This window comes from Austrofundulus limnaeus, unplaced genomic scaffold, assembly GCF_001266775.1.
Source record: "Austrofundulus limnaeus strain Quisiro unplaced genomic scaffold, Austrofundulus_limnaeus-1.0 Scaffold152, whole genome shotgun sequence".
Classification (NCBI taxonomy): domain Eukaryota; kingdom Metazoa; phylum Chordata; class Actinopteri; order Cyprinodontiformes; family Rivulidae; genus Austrofundulus; species Austrofundulus limnaeus.
The window spans coordinates 1,069,585-1,094,899 of NW_013952554.1; the positions used below are offsets into that span (position 1 = coordinate 1,069,585).

General features: G+C 38.6%; 1 protein-coding gene across 2 annotated transcripts in view; it reads right to left on the bottom strand.

Moving 5' to 3' along the window:
- Positions 1 to 25,315, bottom strand: part of LOC106523340 (protein FAM126B) — a 41,306-nt gene that overhangs the window by 10,089 nt on the left and 5,902 nt on the right. For both annotated transcript variants that reach the window (XM_014016732.1, XM_014016731.1), the window contains exons 2-10: positions 17,933 to 18,017; positions 12,897 to 12,974; positions 11,240 to 11,341; positions 8,951 to 9,130; positions 6,466 to 6,546; positions 4,566 to 4,681; positions 3,107 to 3,202; positions 2,333 to 2,449; positions 56 to 143 (exon numbers count right to left, since the gene is read on the bottom strand). In XM_014016732.1, coding sequence (XP_013872186.1) covers positions 56 to 143; positions 2,333 to 2,449; positions 3,107 to 3,202; positions 4,566 to 4,681; positions 6,466 to 6,546; positions 8,951 to 9,130; positions 11,240 to 11,341; positions 12,897 to 12,947 — 831 coding nt within the window. In that variant the 5' untranslated portion in view covers positions 12,948 to 12,974; positions 17,933 to 18,017. The remainder of the gene's footprint in view (positions 1 to 55; positions 144 to 2,332; positions 2,450 to 3,106; positions 3,203 to 4,565; positions 4,682 to 6,465; positions 6,547 to 8,950; positions 9,131 to 11,239; positions 11,342 to 12,896; positions 12,975 to 17,932; positions 18,018 to 25,315) is intronic.

The following is a 25,315-nucleotide window of genomic DNA, read 5'->3' on the forward strand; positions in this document are numbered from 1 at the left end:
ACACACACACACACACACACACACACACACACACACACACACACACAGGTCTTACCAGGAGGGGCTGGGAGTAAAGCTCCAGCTGGGCTCTGTACACAATGTCCTCCAGAGCTTCTCGCCCCATCTCCCACTCTCCATTGTATCTACAATTCAAAACACAAACAAACCAACATTAAACAACATGCTTCCAGCTTATTTGAGTAAACCGCAGACTCTCACAAGTTCCCTTTGTAGTCTGACTCACATCCCATGAGCTATTTTTAGCAGCTTAAAGAAGCCTGCGGCTGCAATAAGTAAAGGGTGGTGGTGCTGGGGTTACACAAACACATGGGGTAATTACGCTGCAACACTACTGATTACTAGAAAACAGAGTGAAGCGTCTTCTTCTACAAACTATAAATAAACTCACTGGAAAAATCACAAATGCTTTTCTGACCTTGAGTAGAGTAAATGTGCAGATCAACTTTAAAACCAGCCTGATTTTAATTAAGCAACTATGTGGAACCAAAGTAAAGCAGATAAAAAAGAGGAATCACTGGAATAATAAAGTAGTATTTGTTGGGAAATAGCACGCACACTTGCCTGTTTAGACTCTGATAAATTGCTTAGACTCGTCTGCATAAATCACTGGATATCTTTGGTTTTGTCACGAGAAAGGAGGGAACACATCAACAAACTGAAATTGAAGCGTTATCTAGTTCAAAATAAACTCATGCTAAAAAAGTACACAAAAACAGATCAGACAAGGCGACTGAACTGTTTGATCCAGTTCTTTAAATCCAACAATCGGACTCCTTTTAGGTTTGAGATCAAACAAACAGCATGATGAGGCAGGTAGAAACATTCCGATTCCATCAGGACTGAAAAACACAGACTAAACATAAGAGGAAAAAGAGGCGTGCTGTTTTATTTTAATCTTGATGTTCTGATATCCCTGCCCACCTTTGATTCTGTCTTCATGTAGGGTTACATGAACATAAACTCATTCTCCCCCCAGCCTTCCTTTTACATCTCCATCAGGTGAGTCCAGATCAGTTTCTCACCATCACCTGTCATTGAGGAGTTATAATCAGCTTTGCAACAACTGTTCTTAAAAAGAGGTGAGCTCACCGGCTCCCTCAAACTGCAGATGTAATCTGTCTGCGCTGTGGGAGGCTTCAAACCTTGGCAGACTGATACGCATACACCACGAGGAGATTTTCACACTGAAATAAAATCAATCACTGCTCTTTTTAGTCTTGCTTCATTGAGTGGTTATGAAAGTGTGGACAACTTTATGTAATTCTTGACTTATAAAATTACTTTTTTTCCTCTCTTTGTTAGATTTTTTTAATGCTCATTTGTAAAATCTCATGAGTGAAAATTTAATTAAATGAAATGAAAACTGCAGCAGGTACATAAAATCTCCTGTACTTTATGCAAAACTGGAAAACTATTTAGATGCATCAGACTAAGAAAGATCTGTAATGTTCACAACTTATAGATAAATTAAAAAAATGTTTGGACTCATTAACAAGTCCAGGGACACTGATTCAAACCCCATTACACTTCACATTACTTTAATGAATGGACTGTCATGTACGCACTAAAATTATGCTAATTTTCATTAGGGATGTCCGATAATATTGGCCTACAGATATTATCGGTCCGATATTAGCATAAAAATGTAAAATCTCTACATATCGGTTTATATTCTGATAACAAAAGCCCGATAATTAACGCCTGGATTTGACCAAAATGTGTTAATAAATGCTTGTGGTCCAGAAATGTTMACCGGTGCACAATTGATGACATCATCAAACTGGACTATCTCAGGGAGAGCACTGTTGTTTGAGACAAAATGTTAAAAATAAATACAAACACTTTTTTCCCTAACTTCAGTTCAATGGTTTTTATTTAGTACGATATTTACCTATAGAATGCATCCAGTGGGGTATCAAAAAGCAGGCATAATGTCCCCAACAGGAGATATGTGATGTCRTCTTAATTTTGGTTTCGGAAATTAAGTGTTGAACAATATCGGCAAAAAGTCTCTAATTTTTATAAAATGTTTTCATCTGCAAGAATGTTTACTTGCTGTTTTTTTTTTGTTGCTTGTCTGTAGCTCTAATTCATAGCTAGTTTCCATTAAGCTTATGAAGTTAATAGTCTTGTACTTATTTATCTTGACATTCTATTTCAATATGCTTCATTTCTTACATTTTCTTTTTTAAACCTTTGTACTTTAGATTTTTATTCCTTGTTTACACTGTATGCTCTGTACCTCAACAACACCACGTCAAACTCCATGCATCAGTAAATGGTATTCTGATTCAGGTTAAAGAATACGTACATAGCATGATAAACAGCTGTTAGCATCTGCACCATGAACTCRGGGTCCAGCAGCACACGGTTGCACGGTTCTCTCCAAAGCTTCTGCTGTTGTCGAGGGAAGCCACACACACACACTCTGAGGAGGGGAAAGAAGATGAGTCAGAGATCTTTACCCTTTTAATAATGTTCCTTCATATCTAACGGCCTGCAGTGACAAACATCGACAGGGAGCTTAAACACAAAGAAAAAAAAAGCAGTTTGAACCACTTTATGCTGTTAGGTTAGGTGAGGGTTTGACGACAAACCGTCCACTGTAAAAACACAAAGGGAGAGTGTATTGTGCTCTGAAAATCTTCACAGTCACAGCTTGCCATCTGTCTGGACTGAGCTTGCTTCAGGCGCTGTCTGCTCACTCACAGGAGGCAGGATTCATATCCTGAACCGTCTGCACGATGCGAAACGACGACCGAGCAACCGCTCCACTGCAGATCATCACTCTGTGAATCACACATCCTTAAGGGCATCTCTGTGTTTCCAAGCTGGACGGACTGGGATAGGTACCCCGAGGTTTGCTTTGCATCTAGCCAACAGCGTGAGCCGATTAGCCGAGCGCAAATTAAATTRTACAAATCCAATCCCCCCGCCACAAGGACTGTCAGGCATTGAGGTAAGTGTGGCTACAGGGGAGAGGAGGAGACTTCACACAAATAGGTAAAAACAAGAGAAGACAAACAGATTGTCTCTAATTGGGTGCAGAAACAACAAAACCATGCGTTCTAGGTGTTATTCTCACCGGGAGCTCATCCTGCAGACTGACTGGTAGGAAGAAAGTGGCATGTAGACCACAGCGGAGTTGTAGCAGAGCATGAGGAAACACAACACTTCAAACCTGAAACAAGAGTCAGACAAATTATTGTCATTTCCCTCTAAAGTAATCATTCAAACCAATAAAACATCTTTGAAAAGGACATCAAAACCGTCTCAAAGTGAGGATCAATCCTTCGTACCTATGAGCTGTTTTATCGCACGCTAAGCAAACTGCTTCCCTGAGAGGGTTTAATTGTCAGCCGGTGTGCGTTTTGCAGATGCATGACTTTATATATTAAAACAAAAGATTTCCTGTGTTTGCAATCAATTAACTTGATTCCAAAGGTTAAGTACACTGTAAAAAATGAAATGTTGGATTTACTTAACCATGTTATGTTACCTGGTTCCACTTAACTGAGTAGAGTAAATTCAAAGCAATATACCAGTTGTTTTTATTGTATTTTCATAAATGTAAACATAAAACTGCAACCGAAGTTCTCCAACATCATGAATGATGAAACACATCTGCACCACATCTGTTACGTTCTCCTCTGTAAACTGTTAAAATTAAACCGAAACAATCAACATTTCGATTGTGAGATTATTTTGTTTGGGAACATTGTGCGCATTACATTTTTCCAAATGCTTTTTGAAGAGCCTGTGGATGCACTTCGATGAAAGCAAATTGAAATGGAGCTGGTGTACGAGGCCTTAAACGACTGCATGCTCTCATTCAGTCAAACCATTTACCTCCTCTCTCAGGAGCTTTAGATCTTCTTCTCATAAAAAACACTCACACAAATGGCTTTCCAAATAAGCTTTGATGTGGAGCGTTGCTGAGATATAGTCAATATGTTTATCAAGTTTATTGTTCATCGCCACACCGCTTGTGAYCCAGAGTTTTATGTGTGCAGATCTCACACGATCAGATCAGATAACCCAGATTTATGTCACYGCAAATAAACACATATGCATTTTTGCTCATTTGAKTCCAGCAAAAAACCCATTTTGGGCAGGATTACTGGCACACTTTACTACTAGGCTGAGAATATTATTCATCTGCAGCAGCAGAGTGAGCACAAGAGCCAAAAAAGCTCTCAGACCTACTGAGTCCAAGCCACAGGAGGCTGATTAAGCATGAAGGGTTACGATCTGATCATCTTAAAAGGGGCTTTTTTATGGAAAAATATTTGATGAAGAGTGAAATGAAGCATACATATCAATGAGAATAATAATTTATAGGCTTTAAGTTTAAAAAAGCAAAAAAAATCTAACTTTATCCCTAAAACTTTACATTTCTTTTGCTGATTTTATATTACTAGATTTCATAATTTATTTAACTTTAAGCTAAAACAGAATTTCTAAACATGCAAAAAAATTTAAGCTAATAATTATAATTCTCTCCATGTCAAAAAAGTTATAGKTGTGAGATTTATTAGTGGTACCTGTTCTGTGCAGTGAAGGTTTCTCTCTGAGGGTGGAGGCCGCTGTAAACCACTCGGATCAGGTCGTGTTGGCAGAGAGCTCCTTCTGTCAGAGCTATGGACCCCAGGCCAGAAGGCTACACACAAAACACTTTTATAAATGAAATGGTTACAAACCACCTTCTCACTATTATCACCACTATTAAGATAAACTGACTGCACATGTTACAAAAACTCATCCAACGAGAGTTTGACTCAAAGTGAGAGAAGGAAGATGAAAAATTGTAGTTTTTAAGCAGTTCATTTGCAAATAATTTGATTTAATAGTTCAGAAAACGTCATAAAAAACAGGGAAAACTGAACAGGTTGAAAAATATGATCTAAAAAGAATATATAGATTTCTCTGCAGCACTGGGAGAGACTAAATTAAACTTTTCTGCACACCTAGAGACTCCAGATACACAACAAAATGCATTTAACAGCTAAAAAAGTGGATTTTACATGATACGTCCCMTTTAAAGCTTTTTAAATGTATTGTGTTTTTCTTGCCACAAGTAGGCACTGCCCTATAATCTGTCAACCCAGAGGCAAAACTCAGCTTGATGAAGTAAGAGTAGTCTCAGATCTTATCCTTTAGGGAGTTAAAGGAYAATAGAACAAAGGCACAATAAAAATGTATGCAAATGAGATTGTRTCACGGGTCACTTTAAACTGCTGGTATTCAGAGCAGAGGTCTAACTTTTCTTCTGTGATTTTGTACAAGACAAACAAGGAGAGGCAGACAAATGAAAAAACAGAAAGCATTTGGATATATGTGACAGGTCACATCCCGTTGAGTCCCAAGGTGTAGATATAGGCAGTAATGGTGCATTGGTTGAAACATTTGCAATAATTGGATTTAGTCAAAATAATATCAATCAACATCCCTCATTTCATTAAAGGAAATGTCCACAATATAAATCRTAAAGAGTGTTTTAAAGCTATTTCCTGAGCAGTACCAACAACTAAATGACTTTGTGCAAAAAAGCCKTAAACTTTCACTACTCTCCCTGCATGCTAGTGAAGTGATTTTCAATACCAGCTACCCAAATATGGTTTGAGGTTTCCTCTTTCAAATTACGTCAATAAATCCTAATTAGAACAATCTAAMAATAGGATCCAGTGCAAATTTTGAGTGGTCTTCCCAACTGGCAAGGCAATATCTGGAACCAGTTATAATAGTATAGTCTCAAAATGTAGATTAAAAWGCCAAGAATTTGAAAATGTGCCTAGTTTAGTTTGACCGAATTTGACTTAATCCCAGATTAGATGCAATGGGTCACATACAATAATACTGACGTTCTAAGAAAATCTCTTTCCACCTGTTCCCATGTTTTCTCCTTTCATTTAGCACAAAGGGGAGAGCTTCTGAAGATTGTTTTTACTGCAAAAATCACCTTTGGTGACACACAAACACAAATAAGCATACTTGATGTAAATATTCACTGGGTGACAAAGACAGGACAGAAAACCTGGCCTATAGCCCAGAAGGATCTCGGGTCAACATTTTCTTTTAAACTGTGGTGATGAATTACAGCAGGTCAGTTGAGCAAGCGAGAACAAACCCAGCGTGATGGAAACTGTGACTCACAAAGAGCCAAAGGGACTGAAAGTGAGATCAATGAAAGTCTAAGTGTCCTCATTTTAATTTGAAAGAAACCCATGCATGCATATGTATTCATTTATGTTTGTTCTTAATTAAAATGTTTAAAAATAATCTATTAGGAGGTGCTGCACTGAAATTGAGGGARGCATTGAGGTTATTATTGGGACAACAATAAGGTGCCATCTTTCAAATCAACCACCACAATAAATAAAGTCATAAGAAAAAAAACTGTAGAAAGTAAAAAGTATTTTTGCAACAAGCAGGTAGGAGTCTTACCTCATGATACATTGATGGTTTTGACAGGGAGGGGATTGTGAAGGAGAGAAGCTTGCTGTTGCCATCTTTGTCTACTATTTCCTGCAAATTGAAAAAGACTGATGAGGAAACAGAAAGCTAAAAAAACAACGAAAGAAAGTCAACAGTCATTACATAACAGACGAGTAACGATTTGATTTATGTATTAATGCAGACATGTGTCTAGGCTCCTGATGCTGAACAGGTGTGCAATCAGTCTGCTGCTTAATGTAACGTTGCTGTCCACTCACTTCTTCCACATCGTGACACGTATTACAAGGCTTAATGCATCTCTGTAAATAATCCCATTTCTAAAATTAACCATGTGAGAATAAATCATTTTCCCCCACAGAAATGCATAACTGAACATTTTGTTTAACAAAAACTTTATTCTGAAAAATGATCCCATGCTCAGTCACATGTGACAATGAGGTACGTTAAAAAAATAAAGTGATTATCATTTAGGTTTTAACGCTTTGTCCCTTTCCGGTCACATTGACCTTAACATTTTAACTGTCCATCCTTTCACCACTTAGGTTCTGGAATAAAGTATTAAACAGGTATTATCACCTCAGTGTCTCCCAGTATCCTTCACTGTGGGTTCAGTCTGAATATCAGACAGAACTACTGAGAGCAGATCTGTTTATCAGGACTCAGCCGTCAAAGGGGAGAATTTGTGCGTGTGTGTGTGTGKGKGGGGGGGGGGGGGGGTGGTGTGGACACAGAGGAATAAATTATTCATGAATAAGCCCTTAGCTGTGCCCGCTGACATGGAGCTCCTTCTTTTGGTATCTCTTGCTCTTTGCACATTTCTCAAGGCCGTTTCCTGGTGATGCAATCTACCTCCAGACGATCCATTAACTGGTGCTTTCACCCTGCAGGTCACCTTGGAAGGGTACCAACATAAAACCTCTCCACTTCCCAGCTTCCAGTAGGTAACTAATGACTATATATACTGGCCGTATAAATACCTATACATGGTTTTTACAAAGGTTTCAGCAATGATGTAAATGACATTACTTGTCTAGACAATTGTAAAAAATTCCTTACCTAATCTGCTAAATTGCAAAGTGTGCACATTTCTGTCAACACAGACAGATGATCTCATTACAGATATCCTGCCTTCAGTGTGCAAATGGATTCATTCAAAGACAAAAGAGAAAATTCCCTTTCCTTTCTGCAGCAGCAGTCACTTCCCTCTCAATCATATCCCAACAACTTGAGGTCTGATTGAATCTTTTCAAAAACTGCTGACGCCGGCAGCTGGTTTTGTGTTGGATTATRCAGCAGTGATTACATTTGGGCAACTTCCTTCCACGCAGTTGTTGAGAAATGAAACTTTTATGTGCAAATGTGCATGCTAGTACGAAGGCTATTCTGTTGGATACTTAACAGTCTGATACCAATCTCATGTGGAAAGACAGAAACAGTAAATATGCAGCCTTTACAAGAGCAATACGACTCTCATAAAATAAGAGCTGAATTTAAAAAAAACAGCACTTTTCATACGCAACCCCAGTTCCAATGAAGTTGAGATGTTGTGTAAAACAAATAAAAACTTAATGCAATTTAACCTATATTCAGTTGAATACACTATAAAGACAAGATATTTAACGTTCAAATGAATAAACTTTGTTTTTTTTGTAAATATTCACACATTTTGAATTTGATGCCTGCAACAATTTAAAAAGTCAGACTTCACGACCTTTCCTACTTTGTGTCAGTCCATCTCAGATGAGCCCAGAGAAGCCTGCTGTGTTTTTGGTGTTGTTGATTTATGGTTTTGGCTTTGTATGGTACAGTTTTAACTTGCACTTGTACAAGTTGTGACAAACTGTTGCTTACTTGCAGGGATTTGTCCAGATTCTCTGTGTCTTCTGATGATATTCTGGACTGTAGATGATAAAATGCCTCATTTTTTGCAATCACACATTGAGAAATGTTGTTCGTAAACTGTTGGTCTATTCGCTCACGCAGTTGTTTAACAAAGTGGTGAACCTCACGCCATCTTTGCTTGTGAATGACTGAGCTTTTTGGGATGCTCCCTTCATACCCAATCATGACACTCACCTGTTTCTAATTAACCTGTTCACCTGTTGAACGTTCCAAACAGGTGATTTTTGAGCTCAACTTTCCCAGTCTTGTTGAAACTTTTTGAAACATGTTGCAGCCATAAAAAATCTGAATATTAAATATCTAGTCCTTGTAATGTATTCAGTTGAATATTGGTTGAAAAGGATTTGCAAATTATTGTATTCTGCTTTTATTTCTGTTTATTMCAACGTTCCAACTTCATTGGAATTGGGTTTGTAAATCCTAAATCCAAAACTGAAAACAAACCACAGCTACAAAAGATCTGTGTTAAGCTAAAATCCTCAGGGCTTCACCACTGAAAGCATCCGCAACAAAGAACTTCAATTCATTTTAGAGTTTTCTTTGCACACTACTTGWAAGGACTGACACCCACCAGGTTGTAGATGCCCAGGAGGAGGGCCTCGATGCAGCCGTTGCTCTGACGGTCCCTGCTGGCAGTGAGGCGAAGATAAACCCACATGAGTTCGGGCAGGAACTGCAGGGTRAAACGTCGCAGACGGTCTTCGGAGCTACGGTAAAGTTCAAACAGTTGGTGGCACACAGGCTCGAGCAGCTGGAAAACAGGTGGGAATACATTACATTTCTTTACGTTCAGTTTTAAACCATAAGAGGGCAATACGAACCGACAATTATAACCAAGAAAAAAATACAAGAAAAAGAAAACTTTATTTATAAAACACTTAAATGCCTATGTTCAATCACCTCCCAGCCTCCTCTTTGGTTTTGGGACAACCAGTCTTTTTTGACCCTGCTCTCRGAGGAGTGATGCTTTTTCCTTCTCTCCTGCCCTACCTTATCTTCCCTGCTTCACTGCTCAGAGCCTCCTCTTTTATTTTTATGGATTTGGTTAGCTGGTCTCAATAAAGTTTTGGAACAAAGTTTTTTCTTCCATGGGAGGACATGTCAAAGGTGGGACCTCTGTTCTGGATATATTTGGATTCTGATCGCTGGATTCTACAGATTGGCTTGGTGGTCTCCTGGTGTTCTACAAACCGTGTCGGTGGCTGTTCATCTCCTGGCTGCCTGACCAATATGAAGGATTGCCGTTCTATCAGCACTCAGACTTTTGCCTTGAGCGAGCTGGACTCTGTCTGCAAACGGTTCTGCTGAGGGTCGCGGGCCGGCTGTGGTCCCTGGACTTTGTTGGCCAGATGGAATTGATCTTGGAGAAAGCTGATAGCTCGGCTCGGCGAAACTGTCCACATTATTTGTCTGATTGKATTCGCCACATTGGGTTGTACCAGCGGACATTAAGGCTGATGGAAAATCRTTATTGTCTGCCTGACCAAAAACATTTCTTCTGTTCCCAAATAACTGATTACAGATTTGGCTCTTCCTTACATGGCCTTGAGAGCTGTGGACTGAATTCTTCCTAGTGTTTACGCTGAGTGAGGGTCTGCACCCCACCTTTCCCTCCCTCACACCCATCTGTGATCTGGTTCCTGGAGCAAGCTGAGGGCCGCAAAGAATGAACACAYATCTTATCTTAAAAATAAGAAATAAGGCCTCAATCTTGATATTTACACACACATCTAGCAAGTTTTCTTTTTAATGCATAAAAAATGTMCTAAGAAATAAAAATTAAAGTAACTTTTGTGGTCTTATTTTAAGAAAGAAACACGGCTGTGAAACAAGAACAAAAAAGGCTGTGATGAGGAAGGAGGAGGAAACTTGAGTTTTCTCTTCAACAGGCATTTTGAAGCAGATATACTCTGAGCGGGTTTTTTAATAGCTCTTCTATTAGAACATCAATAAATGTGATCTTGACCACAATGCAATAAGATGGACAGATGAGAGGGAATCTTTTGTTCCCAGTCAATAGTGGGTAGTATCTGGGAGGGGAGGGATTTTCTACAATGAGTGCCCGGGCAGATGTACTCTCAGGGGAGCCTGCTGAGCCGTTGTGTTTACACTATCCAGGTCAATGAGTGCCCACGCAGCACTGCTGTGTGCGTGTACCTGTGTGTGTGTCGTACTGTGGCCGACAGGGGAAATGAGCAGCAACTCATTAATAAACTTGGCGATTGTGTTGCCTCTTACTGCATCAGCAAAAACCTCTTTGAAAGTCCTGCGTCCCTCTCTGCCTCACAAACATTCACACGCACCACGCCACACACGGAATCGATCGGGTGTTTCATCATTAACAACACTGCGCAGGGAGACTGACAGCTCTAATGGGATTTAGATCCCTGGAAGCTTGACTCCTAAATTTGACCATGAAATAGGAGGGAAAGTGGTGGCAGAGAGAACAGCACGCGCTGACTGCATCATTAAAGAAAAATCCAGCCTCACTSTGTGACTCAGACCTACGCTAAAAACAAAATGTATCATGTCCTTTAATAATGATGCAACAGAATTTGGACACATTTGTGTTTCAGCATGTGAGGCTGCAGCTTATCTGGTGTGGGCAGCAGATGTTTTAGTTTGTTTCTCATGGCTCAGTGTGTTATGTACCTGAATATAAATGTAGCCTATGTGTACGGTACACTGAGAACATTGTGTACCATCTCACAAGTGATGTGGCTGCTGCCACTGAGCACTTTCATCATACTGTCACACAAAACATCACATGCCTGTGTTTTCATGTGTCCTGCARTCACAGATGTGTGTCAGTCTCCTGCTCAAAGCCAGATATCATTATGAGTCACAAACTGAGTTTCACCTCATTGCCGGGGTCCTGGATGACTCTGTAGAGCGCTGGAACCAGGGACTTTTTTAGTTGAAGGCTGCCGGCGTAGCTGGGAATGTGGGTTTCTGGTAAGGACTGGAACAGAAAGAAACAGAAGAGCTGAGCTGAGGCATTTTAGACYTCTACACAACTATATTCAAGACAATTAAAGCCAGTGGTTAATTACACCCCACTGCCAAGGGCTAACAAGTAATAATGTTCCTGTCTGTGTGAGAGCAGGTGTCCAAGAAAAATATTTCAATTACAACTAGAGATTTTAATGAAACTCTCAAATTAATCTCTGCAACTGTTAACATTCAAGATGGCTGCAACAGACAAACAAAAACTTGGTATCTTCACTAAGAGGCAAAGTCAGTAAGGTTGTTAAAAGACAAGTGAATGCAGACATAAAAACCCAGCGTTCAGGAAAAAAAAGCTTCTTTAAAAATCACTCAAGTGAACAGAATGATGACAAAATATCCCGGGGTGGCAAACTTCAAACAGTAAAGACTGAGTGCTGTCTGCAGAGACGGCCTCCCAGCATGGCACTTTGGTGCAGACAGGACCTGCTGCGTTCTGTCCTTAAATGGCTTTTTTTTCCTAGTTTTTTAATGTTGTCCTTTTCTCCTCTGTCTATTGCAACTCCATGACCCCATTCCAGTTTTCAAGGAGATTTCCTGACTCAAGGAAGCAGTTGGCAGAAAAAAACAGTAAGTTTTTTTTTTATTTTTAAGATTTCAGCTACTTTAACCTTTAAAACRTATTAAATGTTAGTAATGTTCCATTTAAAAAGGTATGTATTTGGCCTGTATGTTTGCATGTGGGTCTTTTCATGCTGTTCAACAGGTTTTTCATCTTCACTCTTGACTGGTGTTTTGCTGAAGAGTTTACCTTCCTGCTGCCCTTGGGTCAWAWTGACCTGAGAGTCCTCAGGTCATTTTGACCCAAAGGCAGCGATATTTCAMTAAGCAGTATTAAGCTTTTGACAGGTTTTATTCTTTTATATTGCAAAAATACAAACAAGATTTCAGTCTGTCACACTAGCTGCATGCTGTAAAAGACAACATAAATACTGTTTTATAATATATAAAAGAAGCCTTTAGGTTGAGACTTAAAAAGGTTAAAGGTTAAAAATTCTCACAATGCTTCTTGAATACATTTCAAAGAGAAGAGCAAAGTGGTGAAAAAAACCAACAACATTAAAAGTCACCACAGGAAACAATTTGTCATTATTTTCCTGAGTGTATTTGTCATCAGTAACAAATGCATGAGACACTGACTCATGCATGTTTTCACATAAACATGAACAATTTCTCCAAAATCAAAGACTCCTGCACAGAACAGAGCTACAAAAGCTTCAATGTTTGCTAGACATATTCTACACAACTCTTGAAAACAAATTCAATAAAGTGCACATAATTGTGAGATTTACATTTTGTGTAATGCAGACACATTGCACTGATGAGAGTAGATGTAACAAAGAATATTTTACATTTAACCAGGCTGGAGGTGTTAAAGTATTAAATTAGAGTTAAAGCTGAAACATCTTTACACTCAGTTTAAAGATATTACACCTTTGTGTTTTTCTGGAAAGACTACTTGCAGAGTTTATTTCATGACATTTGAATAGAGGTAAGAGGGGCGTCTTTACCTTGAATTCGGAGAGCCATTCTTCCACAACACCGCGCTCTGAACCCAGCATCTTCCTCAGAGACCTCCTGTTGGATGCCTGGTGAGCAGAACAGGAAACGTTGAAGAAAAAGTGACAGAAAAAAAAGGGAATGTGAACCTTTTGTCTGAGGAATTCATTATCACGCTTCTGAGTAAGATACCAGGTTAGTTACCATGCAGCTAAAGCCCCAATTTATTGTTTTAAATTATGTCAGCGCCGATCGAGGACAAAGCACGACAATTCAATTGAAAATGAATAAAAAGTCTACTGAGGAAACACATTCACAGGCCGGTGACAAAGGAGACACATTGTGCACAAACACAATCGTGTCAATGCTGAATAATCTCACTGCCCATGAACACAACGGTGGAAAATTATTCAGATTGCTCAGCGATTATAATAAAACTGCCACTGTATATGAAACAAAGAATGAATAAAGATACAGTGGGGAAAATAAGTATTTAGTCAGTCACCAATTGTGCAAGTTCTCCCACTTAAAAAGATGAGAGAGGCCTGTAATTGACATCATAGGTAGACCTCAACTATGAGAGACAAAATGTGAAAAAAAATTTGAGAAAATCTTTTTGTCTGACTTTTAAAGAATTTTTTTGCAAATAATGGTGGAAAATAAGTATTTGGTCACCTTCAAACAAGCAAGATTTCTGGCTGTCACAGACCTGTAACTTCTTTTTTAAGAGGCTCCTCTTTCCCCCACTCATTACCTGTATTAATGGCACCTGTTTGAAGTCGTTAACAGTATAAAAGACACCTGCCCACAACCTCAAACAGTCACACTCCAAACTCCACTATGGTGAAGACGAAAGAGCTGTCGGAGGACACCAGAAACCGAATTGTAGAGCTGCACCAGGCTGGGAAGACTGAATCTGCAATAGGCAAGCAGCTTGGTGTGAAGAAATCTACTGTGGGAGCGATAATCAGAAAATGGAAGACATACAAGACCACTACTAATCTCYCTCGATCTGGGGCTCCACGCAAGATCTCAGCCCGTGGGGTCAAAATGATCACAAGAACGGTGAGGAAAAATCCCAGAACCACAAGGGGGGATCTAGTGAATGACCTGCAGAAAGCTGGGACCAATGTTACAAAGGCTACCATCAGCAACACACTACGACGCCAGGGACTCAGATCTTGCAGTGCCTGATGTGTCCCCCTGCTTAAGCCAGTCCATATCCAGGCACGTCTGAAGTTTGCTAGAGAGCATTTGGATGTTCCAGAAGAGTATTGGGAGAATGTCATATGGTCAGATGAAACCAAAGTAGAACTATTTGGTAAAAACACAACTCGTCGTGTTTGGAGGAAAGTGAATGCGGAGTTGCATCCAAAGAACACCATACCAACTGTGAAGCATGGGGGGTGGCAACATCATGCTTTGGGGCTGTTTCTCTGCAAAGGGACCAGGACGACTGGTCCGTGTACATGAAAGAATGAATGGGGCCATGTATTGTGAGATTTTGGGTGCAAACCTCCTTCCATCAGCAAGGGCAATGAAGATGAAACGTGGCTGGGTCTTTCAGCATGACAATGATCCCAAGCACACTGCCAGGGCAACAAAGGAGTGGCTTCGTAAGAAACATTTCAAAGTCCTGGAGTGGCCTAGCCAGTCTCCCGATCTCAACCCCATCGAAAACCTTTGGAGGGAGTTGAAAGTCCGTGTTGCCCGCCGACAGCCCCAAAACATCACTGCTCTAGAGGAGATCTGCATGGAGGAATGGGCCAACATACCAGCAACAGTGTGTGCCAACCTTGTGAAGACTTACAGAAAACGTTTGACCTCTGTCATTGCCAACAAAGGATATACAACAAAGTATTGAGATGAACTTTTATTATTGACCAAATACCTATTTTCCACCATTATTTGCAAAAAAATTCTTTAAAAGTCAGACAAAATGATTTTCTCAAATTTTTTTTCACACTTTGTCTCTCATAGTTGAGGTCTACCTATGATGTCAATTACAGGCCTCTCTCATCTTTTTAAGTGGGAGAACTTGCACAATTGGTGACTGACTAAATACTTATTTTCCCCACTGTAACTGCATGCTCACTGTGGAGGCGTAACAGTTTGTACTTTTAAAAAAATGTGATTGTAATATTTAAATAAACTCAGAATAAATAACAACATATAATATCGCTGGCTTTAAATTTGCAGATGCAACTTTAACAAACACAAGCTGGGTTCTAGGAGCGCCCTGATATGTGACATGGTTATATAACAAGTCACTTCCACACCGTAAATGGTCACAGCGGACATACGAAGACAGGAAAAAACCGCTGGGGTTCATGGGAGATTTAACTTGACAGCTCAAATCACATCAAATGCAACCAGATATTTTCTGCTTTAGACACATTTTCATGCTTCTGGAATAGAAAGCGCTACAGTAAACTAAAAGAAAATATTTTAAACATAATGTGATTCTGGGCTGCAGCAGCACACACACACTATTTATCCTGTCCTCTGCTTCTTGGTGCTAAAATTAGATTGAGCAAACTGCCCAAAAATAACAAGCCTCAGACCAGTTCTCATGGAAAATACTGCTTATTCTCACTTTTAACCACCCCGAAAAAACGGAGCGCTGCGAAAGAGGCACATCTGAGCAGAAGGCAGCCAGTGACTGTGTTTGTGTCGACTGATGAACCGAGTGAGGAGTCACAGGACGCAGCGACTGAATACAGACTGAAGGTGATGTTCCGATGAATCATCCACAGAGATGCACAGCGTTTCATTATGTAACGGCAGACGGACACAATGAAGCTTGCAATCGAGCCCAGTCTTTCTAAAAATCTGACTGTTACTCTTTCTGATGGTTTGCTAGTGTAAGGCAGCCGGCTTTCAAAGTCACTGATTCAATTCCCTGCCATGCCCATATGTGATGGTGTCCCTGAGCAACACACATATTCTATAACTGCTCTCCAGATTACTCAAAAAAATAAAAAATTAAAAAACCAGAACCAGAACCGTGAATTTGCAATGCAGATAGTACATTAGGGTTGTGGCTGTAAAAGACATGTTTATGCATGCAGATTCTGCATGCATAAACATGTCTTTGTATCAAAGTGCATCTTATAAACAGGTTTATAACACATACAAAACCTTCATATACTTGTAGATGTTGATCATAATAGATGTGATCACAGCTAACACCAGGGAAAATTAAACAACAAGAAACAAAAGTATTAATAAAATAACAGCAGCTGTATTCATGTTAAATGACCAGAACTGAAATTTATTTCTTCTGTTTTAGACTATATTAAAATGTGTCAATAGATGCACAACTATCCACAAAATTTGAATGTTGAATTGACAAAAAAAAAAATAAAAAAAAAATAAAAAAACAAGAAAGAGGAAGTTTGGAAGTGCAAACATTTATTGGATGTGTCTGTTGGGCTAAAGTGAGTAATTAAGCAAATAAGGCATGTCATATGAGTGTTTGGATTAAAATAACCAGCTGTAAAAAGGGGAAACACTTTTTTTTTTTTTTTACAGATATTCAGCTTGTGTGAGGGTTTTAATCTCAACACAACTTGAAGAACATCACTTGGAAAACAGAAAAAAATTATTAAATCATGAATAACCAGCCAGTCATACTGCAAATAAAATGGTGTGACTTTTGAAGGCAAATCCACATTTTCATACTATATACTTCCATAGATGTATCCTGTTTCAGCAAGACTTTGACCTTTCTTTTAAAGTCAACAAAAAGACAAACCTATGTAAATTTAAATTGACATATTTAACTTGGCCTGCCTGCTGTTCCCAGGGGTCAATATAAGGGCATTTAGGTTGTCTGAGACAACCCATTTTCAGTTCGGACAACCCCATCCCGCCTCCTGGTTGTCCGGTGGACAACCAAGTTCTCCACAGTGAGGGATGTCTGTCATTTGTAAAAATGAAAAGGGGGAAAGGCTTTAGGGATTAAACTGATGATTCTTTCACCAAGAGAACCACAGTCCAAGTTTTACCCAATCAGAACAGAGCAGGGCGGGTTGTGCTGTCTGATTGACAGCAGGTGTCCGCAGCCTGGATTCAGATGGGAGGTGAATGAACTCAGGATTTCCCAGACAACTGTATTTTCCACTGAGGAGAACAAATTTTTTTAAATATATTTGTCATTATTTAAACGTTAATGTGTTTAGAGCGTTGTTGTTATCTTACAGAACTCCTGATTCTCAAAAGAGCAGCTCGCAGCAGGAGCATGATTTAGTTCTTATAATTAAACATCATTAACGCGATGACAAAGAAGTGGATGAGGAGGAGTTTTACTCAAGCAGCTGCTGAAACCTGGCTCACTGGAAACATTTGTACATTTGTACATAGTAAACTTTGCATACAGAAAAATATGCATTAAAATAAAATAAAAATTCTAGAGTTTTTTTTTTCTTTTTTTTATAAAGGACAACTAAAACTTTTGGCAATTTGTAAATAAGTTGTTTGGTGGACAACCTGGAAATGTCCCTTATGTCTAACCCTGCATTCCCTCCTAGAKTTTGGAGCCTTTTAGACACTTTGGATCAGTATTTACAGTAGAGGTTGCTGTTTAAACTGAACCCATCATAAACGATTCAAAAACTCAGTATGGTGCAGATAAGCATGAAAAATGTTCCTAAAGAGGCTCAGAAGGAGCAAGAAAACCAATTTTCTTCAAGGTCAGAAGGGCAGAAGGGATGATGGTATGAACTGGAGGAATCTTTTTGTGCAAGTACATGTTCTAAAAAATTAGTCTGAATTGATAGGCTCCATTTAGTCAGCTTGCTCGGCTCTTTGTAAAAGGTTGACTCATACATTTCCTCGGGCTTGTCAGGCTGTCAAAGACTTACTGGGACGGCAGGCTGACTTATAAGTAAGCTACCATGGGAACTGCTACCAAAAGACTCTCAAACATTTACCAAATGATCATTTTGTACAAAAAACCCAAAATAAACAGTTGTAATCAAATTAACCTCAGGTGAGAGATAAGAACTGATGACGTCACAGTTTCTTTGACTCCCTGTGTGCTTACCTCAGCAGCCACGAACTCAAATCTCCACCTGGAGATGAAAACGGTTTTCCACAGAGCCACACATCTGTCACTCTTTGAGGATCACCTGCAACAGCAAGAGGCGGGAAAAACACATAAATCAAATATTGTGGGACAAACCGCTGGGCACTAAAACAAAGTCACATAGCTTTAATTCATTATTTGACAGTAAATTCTGTTTAGAAACATTTTGTGGTCAGTCTTTGTGCGAGGCAAGACTCCTTAACAGGACTTCTGTCMTCCACCTATTTCAAAGTATGTTTACGGTACTTTATAAAGTATTTTAAAAAGCTGCCTTCAGTATGATCAACCAATGTTTAAAGAGAAAAATATTACACAACATAATCGTAATCTTTGGTATCTTACAATGGAACAAAGTACTTGACCTCATTAGCTTGTTTAGATATCTTTTGAAAGAGAGGCTTGGTCAAATGGAGCTGGAGGAAAACTTGCAAACATGATACAATTTAAAAATAAATACTGTAAACTAGGGTTGGGCAATATTGGCAAAAAAATTAATCATGATTAATTGTGGTATTTAGCCGATAACGATTAATTTGACGATTAATCCCCTGGAGTTCCTGGACACCCTTATTTCGTAGTCACATGACCAATTTAGTGGGAATGATTTGCTATTTGTAAAAAATTGTTCCAAATTGTGTGAAAATTACAGATTTCAGGCTATACATCATATTTTAAATTGTGATGATTGATAAATAAATTACAGAACTTTATTTTTAATGTTCGTCATATTTGAAGCGGAGGGGAGCACCGAGCAGACTGATCGGAGTAATCCCCAGTCAGTCTGCCTGGTGACATTAATCGTATTAACCGTCAAGTGCCAAAAAGTAATCGATTAATGTTTTTCTGACGATTAATTGCACACGATAAGATTATGCCCAACCCTACTGTAAATACATACTTTTGTTTATTTATTAAACCATGTAGTAGGATTGGGCGATATTGGCAAAAAAAAAAAAATCACAATTAATGGTGGTACTTAGCTGATAACGACTAATATGATGATTAATCCCCTGCATGTCCTAGTCACGTGACCAATTAATCACTCTAGTAGGAAAGATTTGCTCTCCATAAAAATCTTTTCCAAACCGTGTCATAAGTACAGACTTCAGGCTGTACGTCAATTTTTAAATTGTTTAGACCAAGTAAAACCAGGGAAATCTCCAGTCAGTCTRCCTGGTGGCATTAATCGTAATAACTGTCAAGTGCCAAAAAATTAAATCGATTAAAGCTTTTCTGATGATTAATTGCACACGATATAATTTTGCCCAATTCTACCCTGTAGTGACAATTTATCAGGACTCTCACTTCACAATCTAAATTTGAGCATTTATCGCACTAAAAATCCAGTTCATCAAACAAAATGAATGTAAATTGTAAATCATAGATAAAGAAGGAGAAAGATGCTTCCAACAAAAAAATTATTCCACCAACTATCAGACTTCTACATAAGCAGGCAAACATTGCTTGGTTAGAAATTATTTTTATTTATCAATTATTGTTTAAAGAGGAAAATAGCACAAGGAGCTACAAAAAGTACTTATACTGTTCAATAACCTTATTAAACTGTGTTTTCTAACATGGTTATTGAAGTTATTTCAGCTGAACAACTGATCCAAACCCATACTGTGCACAGTTTACCAGAATAAAGCTCAGTTTTTTGACAGATAAGAAGACAAATGAGTAACAAAACAAACAAAAAAAGTCTGATATCATGAGAAACAAAGTTTCGCTTAACTGAACAAAGTCAGTAAGTCAAGGTAATCCCCCACCACAGAAATGACCCAGTTTGATATGACGAGCATCTTCACCTACTGGAAGCTGTGAACAAAGTGTTTGCTTGACTTTGTCAGAATATAAACCATCTCTGTGTGTGACTCATCGAAACTGAGAGTAACACTGGCTTCAAAGTGAGTAAAATAAATATTCTGCAACAGAAACCCATGTTAGATGACAGAGTCGACCACCTTAAATGAAAAACCACGTTTCAAAGAGGAGTTCCTGTTAGCCGTTCACTATAGCAGGAAATTACTGAGTCACACTAAACACATTCCTTTCATATTCAGGTAGAAATGACTCAACATGTTAAAAGAGCTCACATTGTATTTGAATTGTAGCATTTTCCCCATTCAGTTTACATAGCAGAAGTGCTGTCATTAATAGCTTTATGTATGATTGTTACAGTGCTAAAAAGCTCTATAGTCCAAACCAATAAGCAAAAAAATATTTCATTAATATCCTTGTTCTAAAGGAGGTAAAATGTATTTTTTGCAGATTTAACTACAAACTAAACTGACCTTAATGCCTGACTGTTCTTGTTACAGTTTAAGATGCATCATCTATGAAATACATGAAGTAAAAAAAATGTACACTAGAAAAAAAAACTATTGCAGTGTAATTTGAACTCCAGTAGTGAGTTTAGCACAATAAACCCCAAAAACACGCATGAAAGTATTAGAAAATCAAACTAAAGTGATGTAACATGAGAAGGCATTTTGAGGTAGAATTGACTTATTAAACATACTGTAAATAAACACAAAAACAGAAACCAGGCGAGGATAATGGCAGTTTAACAAAAAGCTACAGCTGAGTCACTTCCAGAAGAAAAAAAATAAAAATAGTAATTCAGAATTTCCATCTGGATACAACAAGTTAGCCGGTACTTATTTTTGTAATAAAGCATGGTTCCTTCCCGCTCTGCAATCATCTCGTCTCGGTTTCTGAGTGTCAACAGGSTTTGTCAGTCTGTTGTCACTGTTGGCTAAATATGTCGTACATCCAACAAAGCTCGGAGAATAACAATGAGCAAACTTTCCTTCGAGGGCTGTTCTTCCTCTACGCAGGACCTGCTCATTGYCCCGTGGCAGATTTCACGAGGGAACAGAAGAGTGCCAGCCCATCCTGTTTACGGGCACTTCAAATCCCATTTCACAATTTACACAGCTTAACACACCGCTGACTAGAACTGAAGAGTAAAACAAAAACAGCAAGTATGCCTTTGAGGTTCAATATGCTACATTGTGATTCAGTCAGGCTTGGAAAAGCCAAAAACTTTCAGACAATGATGCATTTTCAAAGCACCAACAACACCTAGCTATGACAAAGCACATTTCTTACTGCTTTAAGAATCCTTATTTAAATTATTTTATTTATTTATTTATTTATTTAAATAATTGTTTGGTACAACACTACATAAGTGGCAATCCACTGAACTGAACCAATACAAACTTGAGATGAAGGCTTGAGTGATTAGTGAACAGTGGGTTTCCTGAAACATTTCATTCTTATTAGTCATTACAGAAAGCTGAATCCCATCACTGACTAATGGACTCATTAATCCAGTGTAAACAAACAAGGTTCTAATTCAGCTAAGTTTAAAAACAATCTTCACCTTTGCTGCACTTCAAGCAAAAAAGATGATTGAATCCTGATCTATAGTTCAATCAGACTTCTTACTAATGAAGATGAATCAATCAACTCATCAGTGAGCTTGTAATTTGTTGCTTAGCTTCTTAGATTTCCAGCTTTGTTGTTGCTGTTGATTGGATTACTGTTATCCTAATTGAGTTTCTAATTCAAAAAAGGAATTTGGTCAATAAGGACTGTTTAAAGAAAGCAGCCCAATTGCTTTTGAGTAATTCTGTACTAATGCAATGGAAATTCAAAGTTTTTTTTGTGTGCAACAGTTTCACAACAATTTTAGTAACTTAGAGTTCGAAACACCCACTGCAGCACAGCACATTTATGTGGAGAACAGTAGAAGATTTATGATTACAGATGTAAATGTAGCAATAGCACCAAGGGGAAGTGTGTTAGTTGTGTTCAATTTTATTTCCAAAAGGACTCATAAATAAAAACTAGCACTTGAGCAAAAGCCGCCACTGAGATCCAAATGAGAAGCTGAAACTAAACTTCCTGTAATTTACGTTGGAGCTAAACCATTTATCTCAGTTCATTTGAAATGTTCAAACCAGAAAAAACAGGCATTTGTTGGTGAAGGGTTTATTTTTGGATATCAATTAAACTAAATCCGATGCAAGYCACTGCCTTTGTCCTGCCGCAGTTTAAACATCATTTTTTAAACAAATAAAATCTGAATATGTAGAACTGTTGCCTTGTTGATGAACGTGGCTCAATCTATGTAAAATCCAATCTAGTGATGCCAAGAAGTATAAWCAGAGACTAACATAAAAACATATGCAACATTCAGGGAATCAACTCAAAATAAGTGCTTTTATAATAATGAATCTAAAATACCAATGTCAGGAGAAAAAAAAAAGAAAAGAAAAAGTTATCCTAAAAGAAGCTTGGGTGAAACGTGGCTTTACATCTGTCTGTCTCAACTTGTTATTTCTGTCCTAAATGAGCTGAGCCAGGTTACAAGTCTGAACCAGGGATTTTTCAAGGTCAGCTTGGCTCAGTCAGCCATGAATTATTAAACTTAAAGCTCTGCAGCTGCACCACTAGGGCCAACTCTAACACCACCCTCATTTTTACRTCTTATCATCAATATTATTAGTATGTTTTTTGGTCTTGGACCACTGCAAACTACGTAGAGAAACAATTCAATGCAACATGTAAGTGCACGTCACCTTTGCAAGAATATTACAGCACAGATTTAATATGAACCATCAGAAATTAGGTGTTTTCACAAGCAACATAAAAAAGATGATAATGCTTGGGATAAATCTAACAGTGATCCAAGTTAGGACAGTATGATGGTACTGCCTCAGTGTCAGGGTAGTTAATTACAGTAACATTTATTTTCCTCTCATAGACTTTGCCATTGTATAATGACACACTAGCCAGGGCACAAATGATCAATCGTCATGCCTGACTCCTATTTTCCATCCCATCTCTCTTTGTTATTCAGGTCAGGCTATTTTGGGGATGACGTTGCATAGACGTGAGCAGTGAACGATGAGTCTTGATCAGCTCTGCACATAAATTTGCTCCGATGCGCGAATAAGTCAAACACACATCCACACTTTCCCTAGTTAGGGGGATTAACTCAAATACCTGCCTACAGTGGCTCAGTCTGGTGTAATCTGCTATGCATCTCTCAAGAGTAACGACAACCMTGCGGCCACTCACCTGCAGCGAACACTTTCTGCTCTAAAATAGAACAAGGTGTACACATAAAAAAAAATTACACTGGAAGATGATCTAATAGGAAAATATTCCAGAGATTACTGACTTAATAATACACTTAAGCAAGACAGAAGCAGACAGATAGTTTAATACCYGAGTGAAACACTAACTGAGTAAAAAGACTAAGAGTAAAGGTCAAAAACAGGCAGGCCACTGCAACAGAAGTCAATATGTCCTAGAGAGAATCAATAGAGCTGCTCATGGGACATGCAAACAAAGACTTGGAAAACAACTTTTTTTTTAGCACATTCCTGTCAAATTTAAAAAACAGGAGGATATTATCACATGCTAAAAATCTATAGGTAGAGGCACAGAATCAAAACCTGACAACCAACGGCCCTCATCCTTTTCTTATCCCTCACAGGCCAAGTTGGGGGAACTGAGGCATACGCACATCCCAGGCTAAATTTAGCTCTGCTGCAGCTGCAGGTCCAGACGTGTTGGGATGGGCTGTGTTGCACCCAAGTACACTCAAACACTCACACAGACACAGGATTCCACCAAATAGATTGGGTTAGTGCAGCACAAAAATGCTCAGGTGACTGCCAACAGCATCATGCTACCCCACCTTCACTGCTCCTGAAGCTGGAGCATACAAATGCTTTCAATGCAAATGTTGTGTGTGCACACACATGTGGGATAACAACACATGTTCACTGAATCCAGRTCTTGTAGCAAGCTTACCCAAGCATTTCATCATTTTGATTTATGGGGAACAAACAAAAAAAGTTATTTATCCRTTTGCAAAGTTTTTTCTTTTGATTCCCAAGTGAGTTCCTTTATGTGGAGCAGCCTATAAATTGTCAGACAGCTGCCATGTATAACATTAGCCAGGACTTTCCGAAAAATGGGAGGGGGGGGATAATATCATGCACAAAGCTATTTCCAGTGTATTATCATAATTTATTTTTCTTGTTTGCAATGCAAAGTTAATCAAGGAAGTCAAATGTTCCAGGCATAAACAAAAGGATGAAATGTCCAAATGCCGGCACAGAGTCAGAGGTTTGGTTTAATACTAAGCTTCTTTTAAACTGTATTGGCATTTTCCTGGACTCCAATATAGTGAATGATATTTACAGTATTCTATAAAATAAGCAATCTGAACAATGTGTCAATCTGACCATTATCAGCATCCATTCATCCTCTTCACTCCCTTTTCCTTTCCAGATTAAAGAGCTATGCAGACGATGGAACACTAATGCTCTACGTTGAGTAACTTGTGCCGAACTTATGCATAGCATGTTGGAGCGTATTGTGATGATGTGACATCAGTGCCACCAGATGTGGTATTACTATCAGTGCTGAGTCAGACTTACTGTAATAAATGTCTGCACTGAGGACAAAGTCGCTCACATGGGACTGCTTAATAATTAAACATATTCAAACTGGAAACAAAGCTGGATGGTAGAAAGTATCAATGAGACTTTTGAATTAAATAAATTATACACCTGATGTTCCTGGTAAACAATGTAAATTGGCRTTAAGATGGAGGACTTTTGTAGTGAAAGAGTTGGCAGAAGTTTGAACAGATGCATGACCATTAATCTAACAGTACTTAGCCCAGTGCTGGTACACTGTACTCTAAAAACAAAGGGGGGATGGGCGGGTTGTACTGCTGTAAAAACTGCTCAACAGTGGACCACCTTGAGCTTTTAGAGCATGCCAAAACATTAGACTGGCAGCAAACTACAACAATACCCTCTACAATAAAAACCCAACTAACTAATTGCAATAATATAAAAATCAACAGCATGGGTTGGCTTCATTGACTTTGCTGAATTGATGAAAACAAATTACATTAGCTGGACAATGATTCTGCGAGCATCTGTAGCCAAGCAAATAAACATTAGCCACAGAATTTTGGCCAAACTTTTTCTTGCTAATGAAACACTCAATCACTGTGCATTAAGAAGTCAGGCATTAAAAAAATAAAAATAAATAAAAAACTTGAACCATCTGGGTTTCTCAGTTATTGTTATAAACTCCTGGAAGCATATCTGCAGCAAAAGCCTCCACTTTCCTTCCCCTTCTTTGCCATCATGCTAAAAACAAATAACTGGGAATGCTTCAAAGCCTTTCTGAAATTAACCAGGCTTTGGCATCTGGTCAACTTCAGAAGGAGACCGAGTCGTGACCGGCAAGCTGAGCAGGAAAACACAACACTGACCAACAGGAAGGTAAAGCCCAGCATGG